The sequence below is a fragment of the Acanthochromis polyacanthus genome, chromosome 9, assembly GCF_021347895.1.
Source record: "Acanthochromis polyacanthus isolate Apoly-LR-REF ecotype Palm Island chromosome 9, KAUST_Apoly_ChrSc, whole genome shotgun sequence".
NCBI lineage: Eukaryota > Metazoa > Chordata > Actinopteri > Pomacentridae > Acanthochromis > Acanthochromis polyacanthus.
The window spans coordinates 18,900,500-18,913,262 of record NC_067121.1 but is presented as its reverse complement, the minus strand read 5'-3'; the positions used below and the strand labels follow the sequence as shown (position 1 = coordinate 18,913,262).

At 41.0% G+C, this 12,763-nt stretch overlaps 2 protein-coding genes across 2 annotated transcripts in view; one reads left to right on the top strand and one right to left on the bottom strand.

Moving 5' to 3' along the window:
* yes1 (YES proto-oncogene 1, Src family tyrosine kinase) overlaps positions 1–5,554 on the top strand; it is a 43,105-nt gene extending 37,551 nt beyond the window's left edge. The window contains exons 11-12 of the mRNA XM_022195303.2: positions 524–655; positions 3,745–5,554. Coding sequence (XP_022050995.1) covers positions 524–655; positions 3,745–3,953 — 341 coding nt within the window. The 3' untranslated portion in view covers positions 3,954–5,554. The remainder of the gene's footprint in view (positions 1–523; positions 656–3,744) is intronic.
* A 48-nt stretch (positions 5,555–5,602) lies between these two features.
* On the bottom strand, positions 5,603–12,412 carry clul1 (clusterin-like 1 (retinal)). Its single transcript, XM_022195304.2, has 9 exons — positions 12,211–12,412; positions 10,308–10,443; positions 9,948–10,096; positions 9,696–9,866; positions 8,002–8,434; positions 7,050–7,178; positions 6,751–6,965; positions 6,040–6,218; positions 5,603–5,848 (listed from the first exon to the last, which is right to left on the bottom strand). The coding sequence occupies exons 2-9, from the start codon at positions 10,405–10,407 to the stop codon at positions 5,833–5,835; spliced, it is 1,392 nt and encodes a 463-aa protein (XP_022050996.1). The 5' UTR covers positions 10,408–10,443; positions 12,211–12,412; the 3' UTR covers positions 5,603–5,832.
* Between the last annotated feature and the right edge of the window lie 351 nt (positions 12,413–12,763).

Here is a 12,763-nt window from a genome sequence, read left to right as displayed (position 1 = left end):
TGAATTTCCAAATCCAACCATTCTTTAAATTTCTGTAGGTGCTAATGAACCTTGCTCCAGTTAGGCACTGTGTAAAATGTAACCAAGTAGAGTGTAGCATGGTTGTTTGACAAGCTCCAAAAGAGGATGACAAGCTGTTCTCTGCATATATGGAGGAAAACGTAGTGTGGTTTGGCTATAGTACCAGGCTGTGCCACCAAGATGAGCCTGTTGCTGTTAAGTACTACAGCCTGAGGAAGTTTTTGGCAAGACTTAAGCATTGTAGGTTAGGGTTTAGCTAGCAACACACCACAAAGACTTCTGTGATGGTTCATGACCTCCAGCCAGCGCTCATGTGCTCAAGACCAGTTGGGCTTGACTAGGACGGCAACCCTTTATCCCTGTAACGCATATAACACCGCTGCCTTTAATGTGTCCATTATTAATGTGGATATCAATATCGGCACAGGGCAAGTTAACTATGCTGAATTTGTTATCAATTAATCCATGCTGCCTATTGATTCTTCTTCTCTTCTTTTCTCAGGTGCTAAATTCCCAATCAAGTGGACAGCCCCTGAAGCAGCATTGTATGGTCGTTTTACTATCAAATCAGATGTGTGGTCGTTTGGTATACTACTGACTGAACTGGTGACGAAGGGCAGAGTACCGTACCCAGGTAAGGAGAACACATGCACAAATATGCCATAATCAAAGAACTTTATTGTGTCTTTTTGTCTTGATTTTCATTTCGCCAGGGGAAGGCTGATTTTTAGCTGTCTTTGTTTAAAAAAGGAAAAAATATGTTTTAAACGTCCTCATTGTTTGGATTATTTTGTGTGCAAACAACTTGAAATGAGTGCCTATGAGCCTTCCTAATGGGAAACCAGCATAAATCATTCATTAGTGCCTCGGGGTTATTCCAACTTGCTATTCTTGTCCTCCATTATCTACAGCCTTTAATTTCTCACAAATGCAGATCAGAATAGACGAGAATGTAGGAGATGTGAGTCGACGCAGGTGTTAATTAACTTATCAGTGCATGGGAAAGCACCTTCACATATGTGAGCTTCCCATCATAGTCTGCCACATCTTTTGTGCCCCCTGCTGTGGTAGAGCAGCACTGCAGTGTGTGTGTGTGTGTGCGCGCTCCTAACAGTGTTCGACTGGCACTGATTCCAGAGCCTACCATATGGCAGACTTACCATCATCTCTTGTGCAGGGCCATCTGGCTCCACTGGCCTTCTTGATTTCAGTGTAAATCATTCGGTCTAATTAATTCACCCCAGACCTGCACATTCTGGGGACTGAACTCCCTTGTTTCCTTTCTTAAAATTGTAGTGTCTCAGTGGATGTTAGAGATCCTGGCGTTTCCTGAATGCCTCGCTCGTTATAAGAGCTTATGGATGCAGCAGCAGCAGACTCCTGTATGGGAACACGCCACACTTTTTCTATTTTAGTTTGGGGTACATATGGATATTTATACTCACTCTGAATATGGTAGACGTGTGATTAGAGCCGAGGTGTTCAGATGCAAGACATAAATCATTTTAACATCTCAGCATCCGACATACTGTTGCCATCGTATCCTGGTCTCAGCAGTTGCTCTGGGTCTTTCCTCTCTCTCCCTGAGTGTGAGATAATCTGATCCCCACTCTCCCACAGAGAGATGGAGGGGGGGAGGATGCTGTGACCATGCCACTGACTTTGTGTCATAACCTCTTTTTGCTGTAGTTGAGCTCCCCATGGAGCTGCTTCTGTGCTGTTCCACAGGGATCACTGTCTTCCTGTCTTGGGAAGGAATCCAGACTGTGCTTCAGTCTGGCAGGAAGAGGCACAAAGACGAAGCAGTGGCGTTTTTTTTGTTGTTGTTGTTGTTGTTTATGTTGATGCAGAAGATGAAGCTTGTGTTTTTCTAGCCAGACTGCTCTGATAGAAGATAGGCACATCTTTTTTTGATTGAATTATATTCACTATTAATGCTTTTGCCTTGTATATATTTTAACTTCACTATGATTTTCAAGTATTAGCAGCCCGGCTTCCAACTAGGATGACTTTTCCAGTGGTCCTTGAACTACTCATCTGTGACGTGCTGTTCAGTCAGGAATATTATTTGAATCCAAGCTTGTAAAATGACTTCTGCATATCTCACGAAATATGCCAAAAGTAACAATTTGATCTATCCAGAAACTCTAAAAAACAATTCTGTGCTTCTTGCGCAACCATGAAGTCATTAGTGACTAAGCCAGACCAAGAGTTGTGACAAAAAATTCAAGGTCTTGTCTGAACTGAACTAAGCTGTGTTTATTAAATAGATAATCAAAGAGATTAGTCTTTCATTTCTTTTTCATTGATTTAATTCTATTGATTTATACCGTTAAACTGTCCTACTGCATAGTTTTTTTTAGTTCTTTCTCCTTCAAGCCATTGTTGTGCTGAGCTGCAGTAGTTTTTTCTCTTAACCGAAGACAACAGCAACGTTGACGTGAAATTTAATATGTGAGAAAAAAAGAAATGCGTAATATAAAATCTAATTAGTTATATTAAACTCAAAGTAACTGCACCTCAGTTACTTTTTTACAATTGCGAAAGGAATGAAAAAACTTTTTTTTAAAACAAAAGACACTTTAGAAGACAAACTTTCCACCTGTTATGAAATTATTATTTATGAAGGCTAAATTCTATAAAACGTCAAAGTGAATGGCTGTGACTCAGAGTGAGTGGATCGACCTGTGGCTTTTTTGTCAGCATGTTAAAGTGTCATTTTTCTGGATGCTTTGTTAGTGTTATATTTATTTATACAGTACCTATAAGAAAAGTGAGAGAAATTTTCTTTGAGACGGCGACAAGGCCAAAGATTACTGAGAGAGCAACTGAATTACTGCTGGATGAACTCATCGCTGTGGTTGAGAATACAGCTTTTCACCATCTTTCGAGCTTGTGTCTGGACGTGTGGCGTGTTTTTGCTCAACTCCTGAGCTTCACAACAAGGTTCTTGAGCACTAACGAGGTCTTTTGCTGTATTTCTCATTTAGAGTAGTCCAATTTTACTGCGGAAATGGAGAAGAGCTATTCATAGACATATTTTTGTTTGTTTACTTGGTTATTTTGTTCAGTAAACAAATCAATGCTGAAGTGGAAATGTGGTAAATTTGTTTGCTTTGTTTTGTTAGATGAAAATAGCTTTAAGGAACAGCTTGGATGCAGTAACTCCGATTTATTCTTAGTGTATCGGTGAGCTATTCAGTTGCCAAGCGTATACATTTTCATTCATTTTAATAACTTTGAGGCTGCACAGTAGCTGAGAGGTTAGCACGTTCACCTTGCAGCTAGAAGATCCCCAGTTTGCGTCCCCACCTTCCTGGGATCTTTCTGCATGGAGTTTGCATGTTCTACCTGTACATGTGTGGGTTTTCTCCCACAGTCCAAAAACATGCTGAGCTTATTTGGTAACTCTACATTGTCTACAGGTGTGAATGTGAGTGTGATTGTTTGTCTGTATATGTAGCCCTGTGATAGACTGGTGACCTGTCCCGGGTGTCCTCTACCTTCACCCTAAATCAGCTGGGATAGACTCCAGCCCCCCTGTGACCCTAATGAGGACTAAGTGGTGCATAGATAATGGATGGATGGATAATAACTTTATTATACTTTGTTTGCACTTTATTTTCTAGGAAAACGGTGTGGGACTTGGTATTGGCAAATGCTCAGTATTGACTGACTTGATGGGGACATCCCTAATTACATTTCTTTGTCTTTTTTTTCAAGGTATGGTGAATCGAGAGGTACTTGAGCAGGTAGAGCGAGGTTACCGCATGCCCATCCCCCATGGCTGCCCCGAGTCCCTCTATGAGATGACAAGGCAGTGCTGGAAGAAGGAGCCAGATGAAAGACCGACCTTCGAGTACATCCAGTCCTATTTAGAAGACTACTTCACAGCCACGGAGCCACAATACCAGCCGGGGGACAACCTCTAGTCTGGAGGATTTGGGGCGAACTCAGGCATAGTGAGGTACAGCAGTGGACATCAACACTTGGGACAATGGAAAAGTTCAACAGGGCTGAAGCAGCAGAGAATGAGGTTTCACAGAGTGGTCCACACTGACACTGGTATACCTGAAAGCTTTTTCTGAAGTAGAGCCTTGGCCTGTGTCTATCTGGGTTCCAAATATTCGGGGAAGTGTCCAAGTGTGCAGACTGGTGCTGGTATGTTAGGCTCTGGGAACTCTGCGAATCAGAATAATCCATATGGGCTGGCCACAACACTGTGATCAAAATAAGTGGGATTTCAAATTAATGGCTCCTTGCAGATGCACATTTCTTTCTTTTTTTTTTTTACTTTTTTAATGATAAGTTCCTCCACCCTCCTCGAATTTCCCACTTTTTATTTTTTATTTTACAACATATACTTTGATATTGGAGTCCAGATCTTTTATATGTACATGAGTTTGGTTTTGAATATGTAGGTTGATAAGTATGTATTTGAGTGACCAACAACTGGTTGAATTGCTAAGTATGTGCTGTGACTGTAAAGTTTTGATGGTGAGCAGACGTAAATGAAAAAAAGTGTACTGTATGGATGCAAGAATGTACGGAGAGATCAAAGCAGATGTACATACAGTATGTATAAAGATGTATTTTTAGCAGGTGTGACCGGGCGGGCGAGTGAGGATAAGAGAAGTGTTTTTTTAATGATTCTTTTTAACAGTCACTTGAACGGCAGATTACGTCAGTTTATTTTTCTTTTTATAATTTAATCGGGGACTTGAGATCATGAAGAGGTATTTTGGTAATTCACAAACAGTTTTCCTGATTAACATTTTTATAAATGTTTAGAAATGGACGCTTCAGCTGTGAAATTTTGACGAGATTGAGCTCATTTCTGTGTCAAATTAGCATCTGGACTGTTCGGTGCACAGCTCCGATTGCTAGAAACGATTCTAACATGTTTGTCTTTATATTGCACATCCACCCAGTTAAATATTGCAGTACATGACTTATCCCATGATGATCGGTACAGACTCACAACACACAGGGCTGTAGTATTTGTCACTTGTCTTCTCAGTAAACTCCCACCAACCTGGGACTAAATACTTGTTACCTGGAGGGAAGGTTTTATCCAAAGCTACAGTTTCACAAAAGTCATTTTAAATGCAAAGATGCAAAGCCATCAAGTGATGTTCAGTTTGCATGTGTGGCTTTCCCTCTAGGTTTTCTTATCTCTATTCCCAGTGGTAGACAAGATGAGTCGCTTCTTAACCAGAACCAGGCAAACGGAACGAACGCCTCGCCCAGACTGTGGTCCAGGCAGGACTGTCGTTCTTTAAGGGAGATTAAAACTGTCTGATAACAGATTGTTCGAGGTACTTCCACTCTCTGTGCAGGTGTATGTGATGGGAAATTTGAGAAAATTCAAAGCTACAAAGATGTGAACTTTTTTTTTGTATTTCTTTCTGTTGTGTTGCTCACATAATATGTTCCTAAAATGGGGGCTTGAACTAGTGGGGACATGAATAATGAAATTAATAAGAATGGTAACTAATGATTTTGTACAGAAAAAATAAAAGTTTTACGCAAAGGCTGCCTCTCAGTTCTTGTGTTCTTGACAAGTGATTGCAATACTCAGGAGGATTCAGACCCAAGATTTATTCATCCATTTTTCACCTGCTGGTGGACGGCATAGACCACCAAGAAGCCTGTTTTTATTTATTTACACCATTTGACAACCAGTAAGAAGAATATTAATTTTTTTTACAATAATACATAATAAGTAGCAACAGTTATGTTTCAGTTATAGTGCATGTACATTTCAACAAGACATCTACTCTTCATGCAGTCTCAAAAGACGATGCAGTTTTACTCATCCTCAAACCTGTAAAAAAAAAAAAAAAAGTTATTTCTGTAATTTAAGGTGTGTAAAAGTCAACATTGCAACCGCATTTCATAAATGCTCAAGCACACCTTTAACCTAAGCCTTGTATCCAATGACAACATCTTCAACTGGAGGACAAATGGCAGTGGAGGAATGTGGATAATGCTTGCCACAAGTGGTAAAGTTCTCACCTGGCCATCTCTTTGTATTTGTCCAGAGCCTCCTGGGCCACATACTGAATGAAGGCTGGGTCCTGCAGCTCCAGCTCCCCAGGAACAGAGAGAATGAGTGGGGGAGAGTTTAAGATGTTCACCTCCACCTTGGTCTCACTCACAGGCATGTTGTGTTCGTCATGGCTCTCTGGCGCCACCTGGAGAGTGGAAGAAGTCATGTTTTACACCCACCACTGAATGTACCTGCAATTATTGGATATTGACATGTTATTCTGTAAATATCCAAAGATGGATTTGTCCCCAAATATTGATATTCCCCCACATATAGACTCTTAAACAATATATTTTATTTCCCAATTCAAATTCTGTGCATTAAATATTTAAAACATCTAGATATACCCCCCATATGTACATATTTCCCAGCATGTTTCTCTTTATTTTTACACTACCGTTCAAAAGTTTAGGGTCACTTAAAAATGTCCTTATTTTTTGAAAGGAAAGCATTTTTTCCCCCAATGAAGATAACATTAAATGAATCAGAAATACACTCTAGACATTGTTAATGTGGTAAATGACTATTCTGACTGGAAACAGCTGATGTTTAATGGAATATCTCCATAGAGGTACAGAGGAACATTTCCAGCAACCATCACTCCTGTGTTCTAATGCTACATTGTGTTAGCTAATCATGTTGAGAGGCTAATTAATGATTAGAAAACCTTTGCTCACCATAGTGATGCGGAAGATATTCTGAGGAGTGCTGCTGTTGCTCACAGCCTGAGCCACCCAGCCAAACTCAGCCGCCATGTTGCTGAGCCAGTTGACCGTTTCATCAGTGTGGTGCTGGACAATGGACAAGATCTCATCGTACTGCTCTTTGGAGACTTCCACCAGCTGGGAAACTTCATCCAGCTCCACATGCAGCTCCCGAACACTGGGACATTCTGGAGGAGAGAAGGTGATGAGCTTTTTGTGCGGAATGACACCAGCTGAAATCAAGTCAGACTGCAGGGCTGGTGGTGCTTCACCTGTGAGCAGAGCTCCCTGGCAGGCCTCACACTGGTTCTGCAACTGCCAGCACTCTGATGTCTGTTTGCGAAGGTCTCTGCACAGCTTTCTGTTCCGCAGGAAACTAGGGAAACTTACCCTCCCTACACCTAAAATGATTAAGAGGTAGATTAGTGTTTCAATGATGGCATCTCTGTAAGGTAACACTGACGTCCAGCTGACTTAGTATAAGAGGGCTACTCAGGGAGACAGTCACACTCACAGTCATGGATAATTTAGAATCACCAATTAACCACAGGACGTTTTTGGACTGTGAGAAGAAGCCGGAGTACCTGGAGAACATGCAAACCAGGGATCTTCTTGCTGCACGACAACAGTGCTAACCATCGAGCCACTGTGCAGCCCTCTTTTGCCTAAAATGTTTGATTTAATTTCATTGATTTGTGCTTAATTAATGTAATCTCATATTACATGGGATGTATTTTAGCCTGGAGGATATATTCTGGGATAGGCTACTTCACTCCCTGGCATATAAATTGGGCTAAGCTAAAGTACACTTTGGCCAGGGGTTTAATCCGGCCTGTTACACACAGATCAAGCCAATCTTAGTTTAAGCACAAATCAAAGATAATACCAAGAGGTATTATACTGAAATCTGTTATACAGACGACAATGTGGGTTTTTTTTTTAGAATGTTTCGCTTAAATTGTTCTTGGTTTTCAATTCAGTTTTTCCTTTGATTTGAACTTTTTTCATTGTAATTAGCTCAAGTACATTCTAGTTATGTTCTTTCATAATGATTTGCTTGCTGAGCATAAATATTGGGAAAAATAACAAAGAAATCCAAACAACAATTCAGAGCTTAACATGCTTAATCTTTACATGTCAACAGGTATAAACTGGCCTAGACCAGAGTATACTCTGGGGTATTTGAGTCACAGCGGCATATATGTGGCACCAACTAGCTGCTACCTTTCTTCTTCTCCTCCTCCACTGTCTCGTGGATGTCATCAAACACCTGGGTCACCACAGCTCCAAACTCCTCCACAACGCTCTTGCCAAAGTCAAAGAAGGATTCCAGCACCTCCTCCAGACCAACGCCCTGCAGGAAGCCCGAGTCCCGGCTGGGGTAGTAGGGATCAGAGGTGCTCTCTTCAGTCAGGACATCGGTGTTGTTCAGGAAGGCTCTCTGAAGGACTTTGTCGAGCCTGCTTCTCATCCTGGATACGAGCGTGACGCTATGGTTCACCACTGTGCCCACCTTGCTCATCAGGCGGTTGAAGGAATCCTCAATTCGGGCAACCTCTATGTCTGTGCTGCCCTGGTTCACCAGGATGTCTCCTGCCTCCATGCTGGGCTCACGTGGGCCGAAGCGCCTGGAGACCCTTTGGAAAAAGTTTTCCACCTACAAAACAGAATGTGTGGAAGTTGAGCCAACTGATATTGGCCTGTTGCAGATGTATCAGCATCAGAGTATATGTTTTCCACTGTACACCGGTATGAAAACTGACGCTATCACTTTTCCTTTTCAGCACAACAATATAAGCAATACCAGGATTTTTTACTATTTAAAGCTGATATTAGCAACAAAAAATGTTTTTAGGGCTGTGATGGAGGCCTGGAGGCCAGAAGATGATTACTGGGGTTCAAAACATTCTGCAGCAATAATGCTGATTTTTTTTTTTTTACATTTGGCAAGGATTTTCTTTTCAGATACTGTACAGAGCTCCAAAAAATATTTCAATTAAATGTCTTGTGAGGCAAATTCAGTAGTCTGTCTTTTGTTTAACTGGGCAAGTAGTGCATGATTCCAAAACATTTGTTGCACATGCTGAGGTCAGGTGGAAAGGAACGTGGCGGAGTTATGTGATGATCGGATTCGGCTTACATTTGTCCAAATGCTTGTCTGTCTGTCAGCTACATTACTCTAAAATGAACTAACGGATTTGGATGGAATGTTCAGGGAAGGTCAGAAATGACACAAGGACCAACTGACTAGATTTTGGCAGTGATGTGGCTTCTAGTCTGGATACATGGATTTGTTTAAGATTTCTGTATCATTGTGAGATAGTGGGTCACTGTGTAACTATGTTTACAAGTGAACACTACATCAGCTGCCTGCTGATGATCACATGATTGCTATCCCACACTACAAATCGACTGTTGCAGACTTATCGGGACTTATCTGTCGGAAATGATACAAAGTTTCCGAGCCCCATCAATTCCCCCCACCTGCTACATATTTAGGTCACGCAATTTGTTCTTCGTACATAGCGTACACATGCATAACACACACCTGGGCTCAGCGCAAGGTCATTTTGTTTATGTGTACATCTATATTAAATGACCACATTCTATGGTGCTGTGATTTCTGATCATCAATAACTAATAAACCATTGCTGCCTTTCTAAAAAAAAATGCTGCATTTCTGGCTGTCATATTAGGGAATGAACAACCTTGCAGTGATGATTTTGGTCATTTAGGCGTTACAAAACGTGTGTCTTCATGTTACTTTTGTTTGACTCAAATTATCATCTCAGCCATTGCAGAGAAGATGGCACCTTTACAAAAAAGGGAGGGTTCAACTGATAGACACGCTTTTATTTCTGGCAACAGTGTGTGTTTGAGGGCTGGAACAAAACCGTTAAGAGCTGCAGTTTTCATACCTTTGCATGGAAAGTGGCAAAGCCCCTGCGGCAGGTGGAGGTATAGAAGGATTTACAGGCATCCTCCAGACAGGGCCTGCACTCCTCCCACTCAGACTGCAGAGAGTCTTTGCACTGCTCCTCTGCCTCCTCCAGCTTGTCAGTCACCTCCTTAGCCAGCTGGGCTGCCCCCTGGTGGCACAAACAGGAAACATTAATATGCTTACATTTTTGTTTGAATTCACTTGTCTTTCTTGGCACTGTGGGTCTTACCCTCTTCTTATCACTGCTGTGTCTCAAAGACGTCATGAGGTGCTCATGCTTCTGCTCATTCCTCCACATCACCTCCTTCATTTGCTTCACCCCATACAGAGCTCTCCGCACCTGCTCATCCACAAATTTCTCTCCATCCACTGACAACTCTGAGAAGCAGAACAAGAGAGAAAATCGGTTAAGATGTGTATTATAAACACACATTGCTATGGATGACTGTCAACGGAATCAGCAGCTATTTCATTGCATTCCAAATAGAGTTGCAAACATGTAAAACTTATAAAATGAAACAATCAGAAGTACTGAGAAGAACCTCAGTTATCTATAAGACACAAAAGACACTCTGCTCTGTCAACTTACGTTTTAAGGTCTCCTCTGAGATGCCTGGTTGGTCTGCAGAAGCAAAGTTGTGGACGCACAATGTCGCCACCAAAAGGGTCAAAGTGAGCAGGAGCTTCATTCTGGAGCTCACGGTGTGTGATGAGAGGAACTGATTCTGAAAGGATGTGACAGATATTGTGCAGGGGTTACGTCTGGAACTCACTGATACAGACTCACATACTTATGCAAGCAAGAAGAACCACCACAGCTCTCTATGTATTTGCATTCCGACACACTTTTAAGTTAAGAAACCATAACAGGTGTTATCTAATCTGATCCAGAAATTTAAGAGGATTTGAGGTCAAGTGTGATTTAACATGAATGATAGTGTACATGCTCAGAAGTTAGTCTGCCACTTGGTGGTGCTACACATCTATCTGGACCTACAAAACTTCATCATAACAGCCATCTGTCCTTTGTACTTTGTACAAAAAAAAATATTGTTCTGTTGGGTTTACTGGATTAGGACACAAAGGTACATTTCAACGAAACCGTTAATAGTGTATGTGTGGTGATCCCAGAAACAATAATACTAAAATTATACTGTGAAATTGGAAAGCAGTAGAGGCTTCTGTGGCACAAATACACTACCATTCAAAAGGTTGGGGTCACTTAGAAATGCCCTTATTTTTGAATGAAAAGCTTTTTTTTTTCAATGAAGATAACATTAAATGAATCAGAAATACAATCTCGACATGACTAATGTGGTAAATGACCATTCGAGCTGGAAATAGTTGTTTTTTAATGGAATATCTACATAGGGGTACAGAGGAACATTTCCACCAACCATCACTCCTGTGTTCTAATGCTACATTGTGTTAGCTAATGGTGTTGAAAGGCTGATTGATGATTAGAGAACCCTTGTGCAATTCTGTTAGCACATGAATAAAAGTTTCATGTTTTCATGGAAAACATGAAATTGCCTGGTTGAACCCAAAACTTTGAATGGTAGAGTAAGTGTAAAAATACCCCAGTCTCTTATTTCATTCATAGAATACTTTTAAAAGTGGCCTGCCAAGTCCCTGCACAGAATAGTTTCCCATTGTAATTTTGTACTGCATTTTCAAACCCTGGACGGTTGCTCATGTTTACAGTTAGGTCTCCTGACACTGCATCACTACAACGCCTCTTCCTTCCTCGTTCCTTCCTGACTGAGTTGACTGAGTTTTGTTTTTACTTTGAGCCAGACCATGAAGAGGTCAGCAGCGAGAGGTGAGCACCTAATAAGATACATCACAGGGTCCGTCTCAGCTAGAAAACCTGGCCGGCTGTGTTTACGTCTGGGGCATCTGCTGTGCCAGGAGGTCAGGTTCCATCAAGTCACCAAAATATACACCCAAAAGAAAACCTTGAAAAGATTCTGAATTCGTATTATGTTTTTTTTTTTGTTAATAGTTCACAGCTAAAGTCACCTGCTAGACTTCTGTGGAGTCTTGTTGTGCAAAGAGTTACACAAGTGGCCATCCAGCAGGGATTTACAGTAAATGGGGATGTACTCTATTGACTTATTTCATTATGGGTTTAAGCTGAAAGCTGCTCTATTACATCCCACTAGCAACATCGCTAGCTTTTGTTTCTACCAGTCACTAAGCAACAGAATGACATAAGTGTATAGTTAGGAATAAAAAAAGGAATTTAAAGAGGCTCAGATTGATAAAACTGGTGCTCCAGTGCACTGTCATAACTTACTCTGCACTCAAAATATCACTCTAAAGAAGCCAGTAAGGATAAGCACAAGTCAACTAATAAGAGAGTGTGTGACACATTAACATAACAACAGTAAAATATGACCATTTAGCTGAAGCTTATTATTAGATTCCCCATTCTGACTAATAAAAAGAGAAAAACGCCCAACAGACTGTTCGAAACAAAGATAACTCACCAGCAGGAGACTGACGGTGCTTCTTGGCTGAGAGAAATAAACAAAGTGCTCTGTGTGGACAGCAGTCAGCAGGTTATCTTGACCTGGTCAGGTCTATTTGTGCTCTTTCCACCAGAGCTTGATCCTATTACTGTCTTTGCTTGATGTTGATGCCCATTAATCCAGCATTGCACACGCTGACAGAGAGGCTTGTTTGTTTGCTTGGTCATGCCAAACATACTGTTCAGTCTCAGGAAAAGGAGTGATGTGTTGTAACAGGGTGTCATTTAGATCAGGGCAGAGGAAGGTTATTGCATTTCATATGAATTGCAGATACACGGTTCCTTGTAATAACATGACAAAATTTCAGTTAAACATTAATGAATAGTTTAACGTGTGGGTCATTCCAGAATTGGAGGACATTTGGGCTTCAAAATGTTTGAAAATATACATTGTCTTTTGTAATTTTCTGCTCCATATTCATCAATAATAGGTAATAAACTATCAGAGGCTTGATTGGCTCAGCTTACACATCAATGGAAGCATTTTTATTCCATGTTTTTGTTGTTTGCTA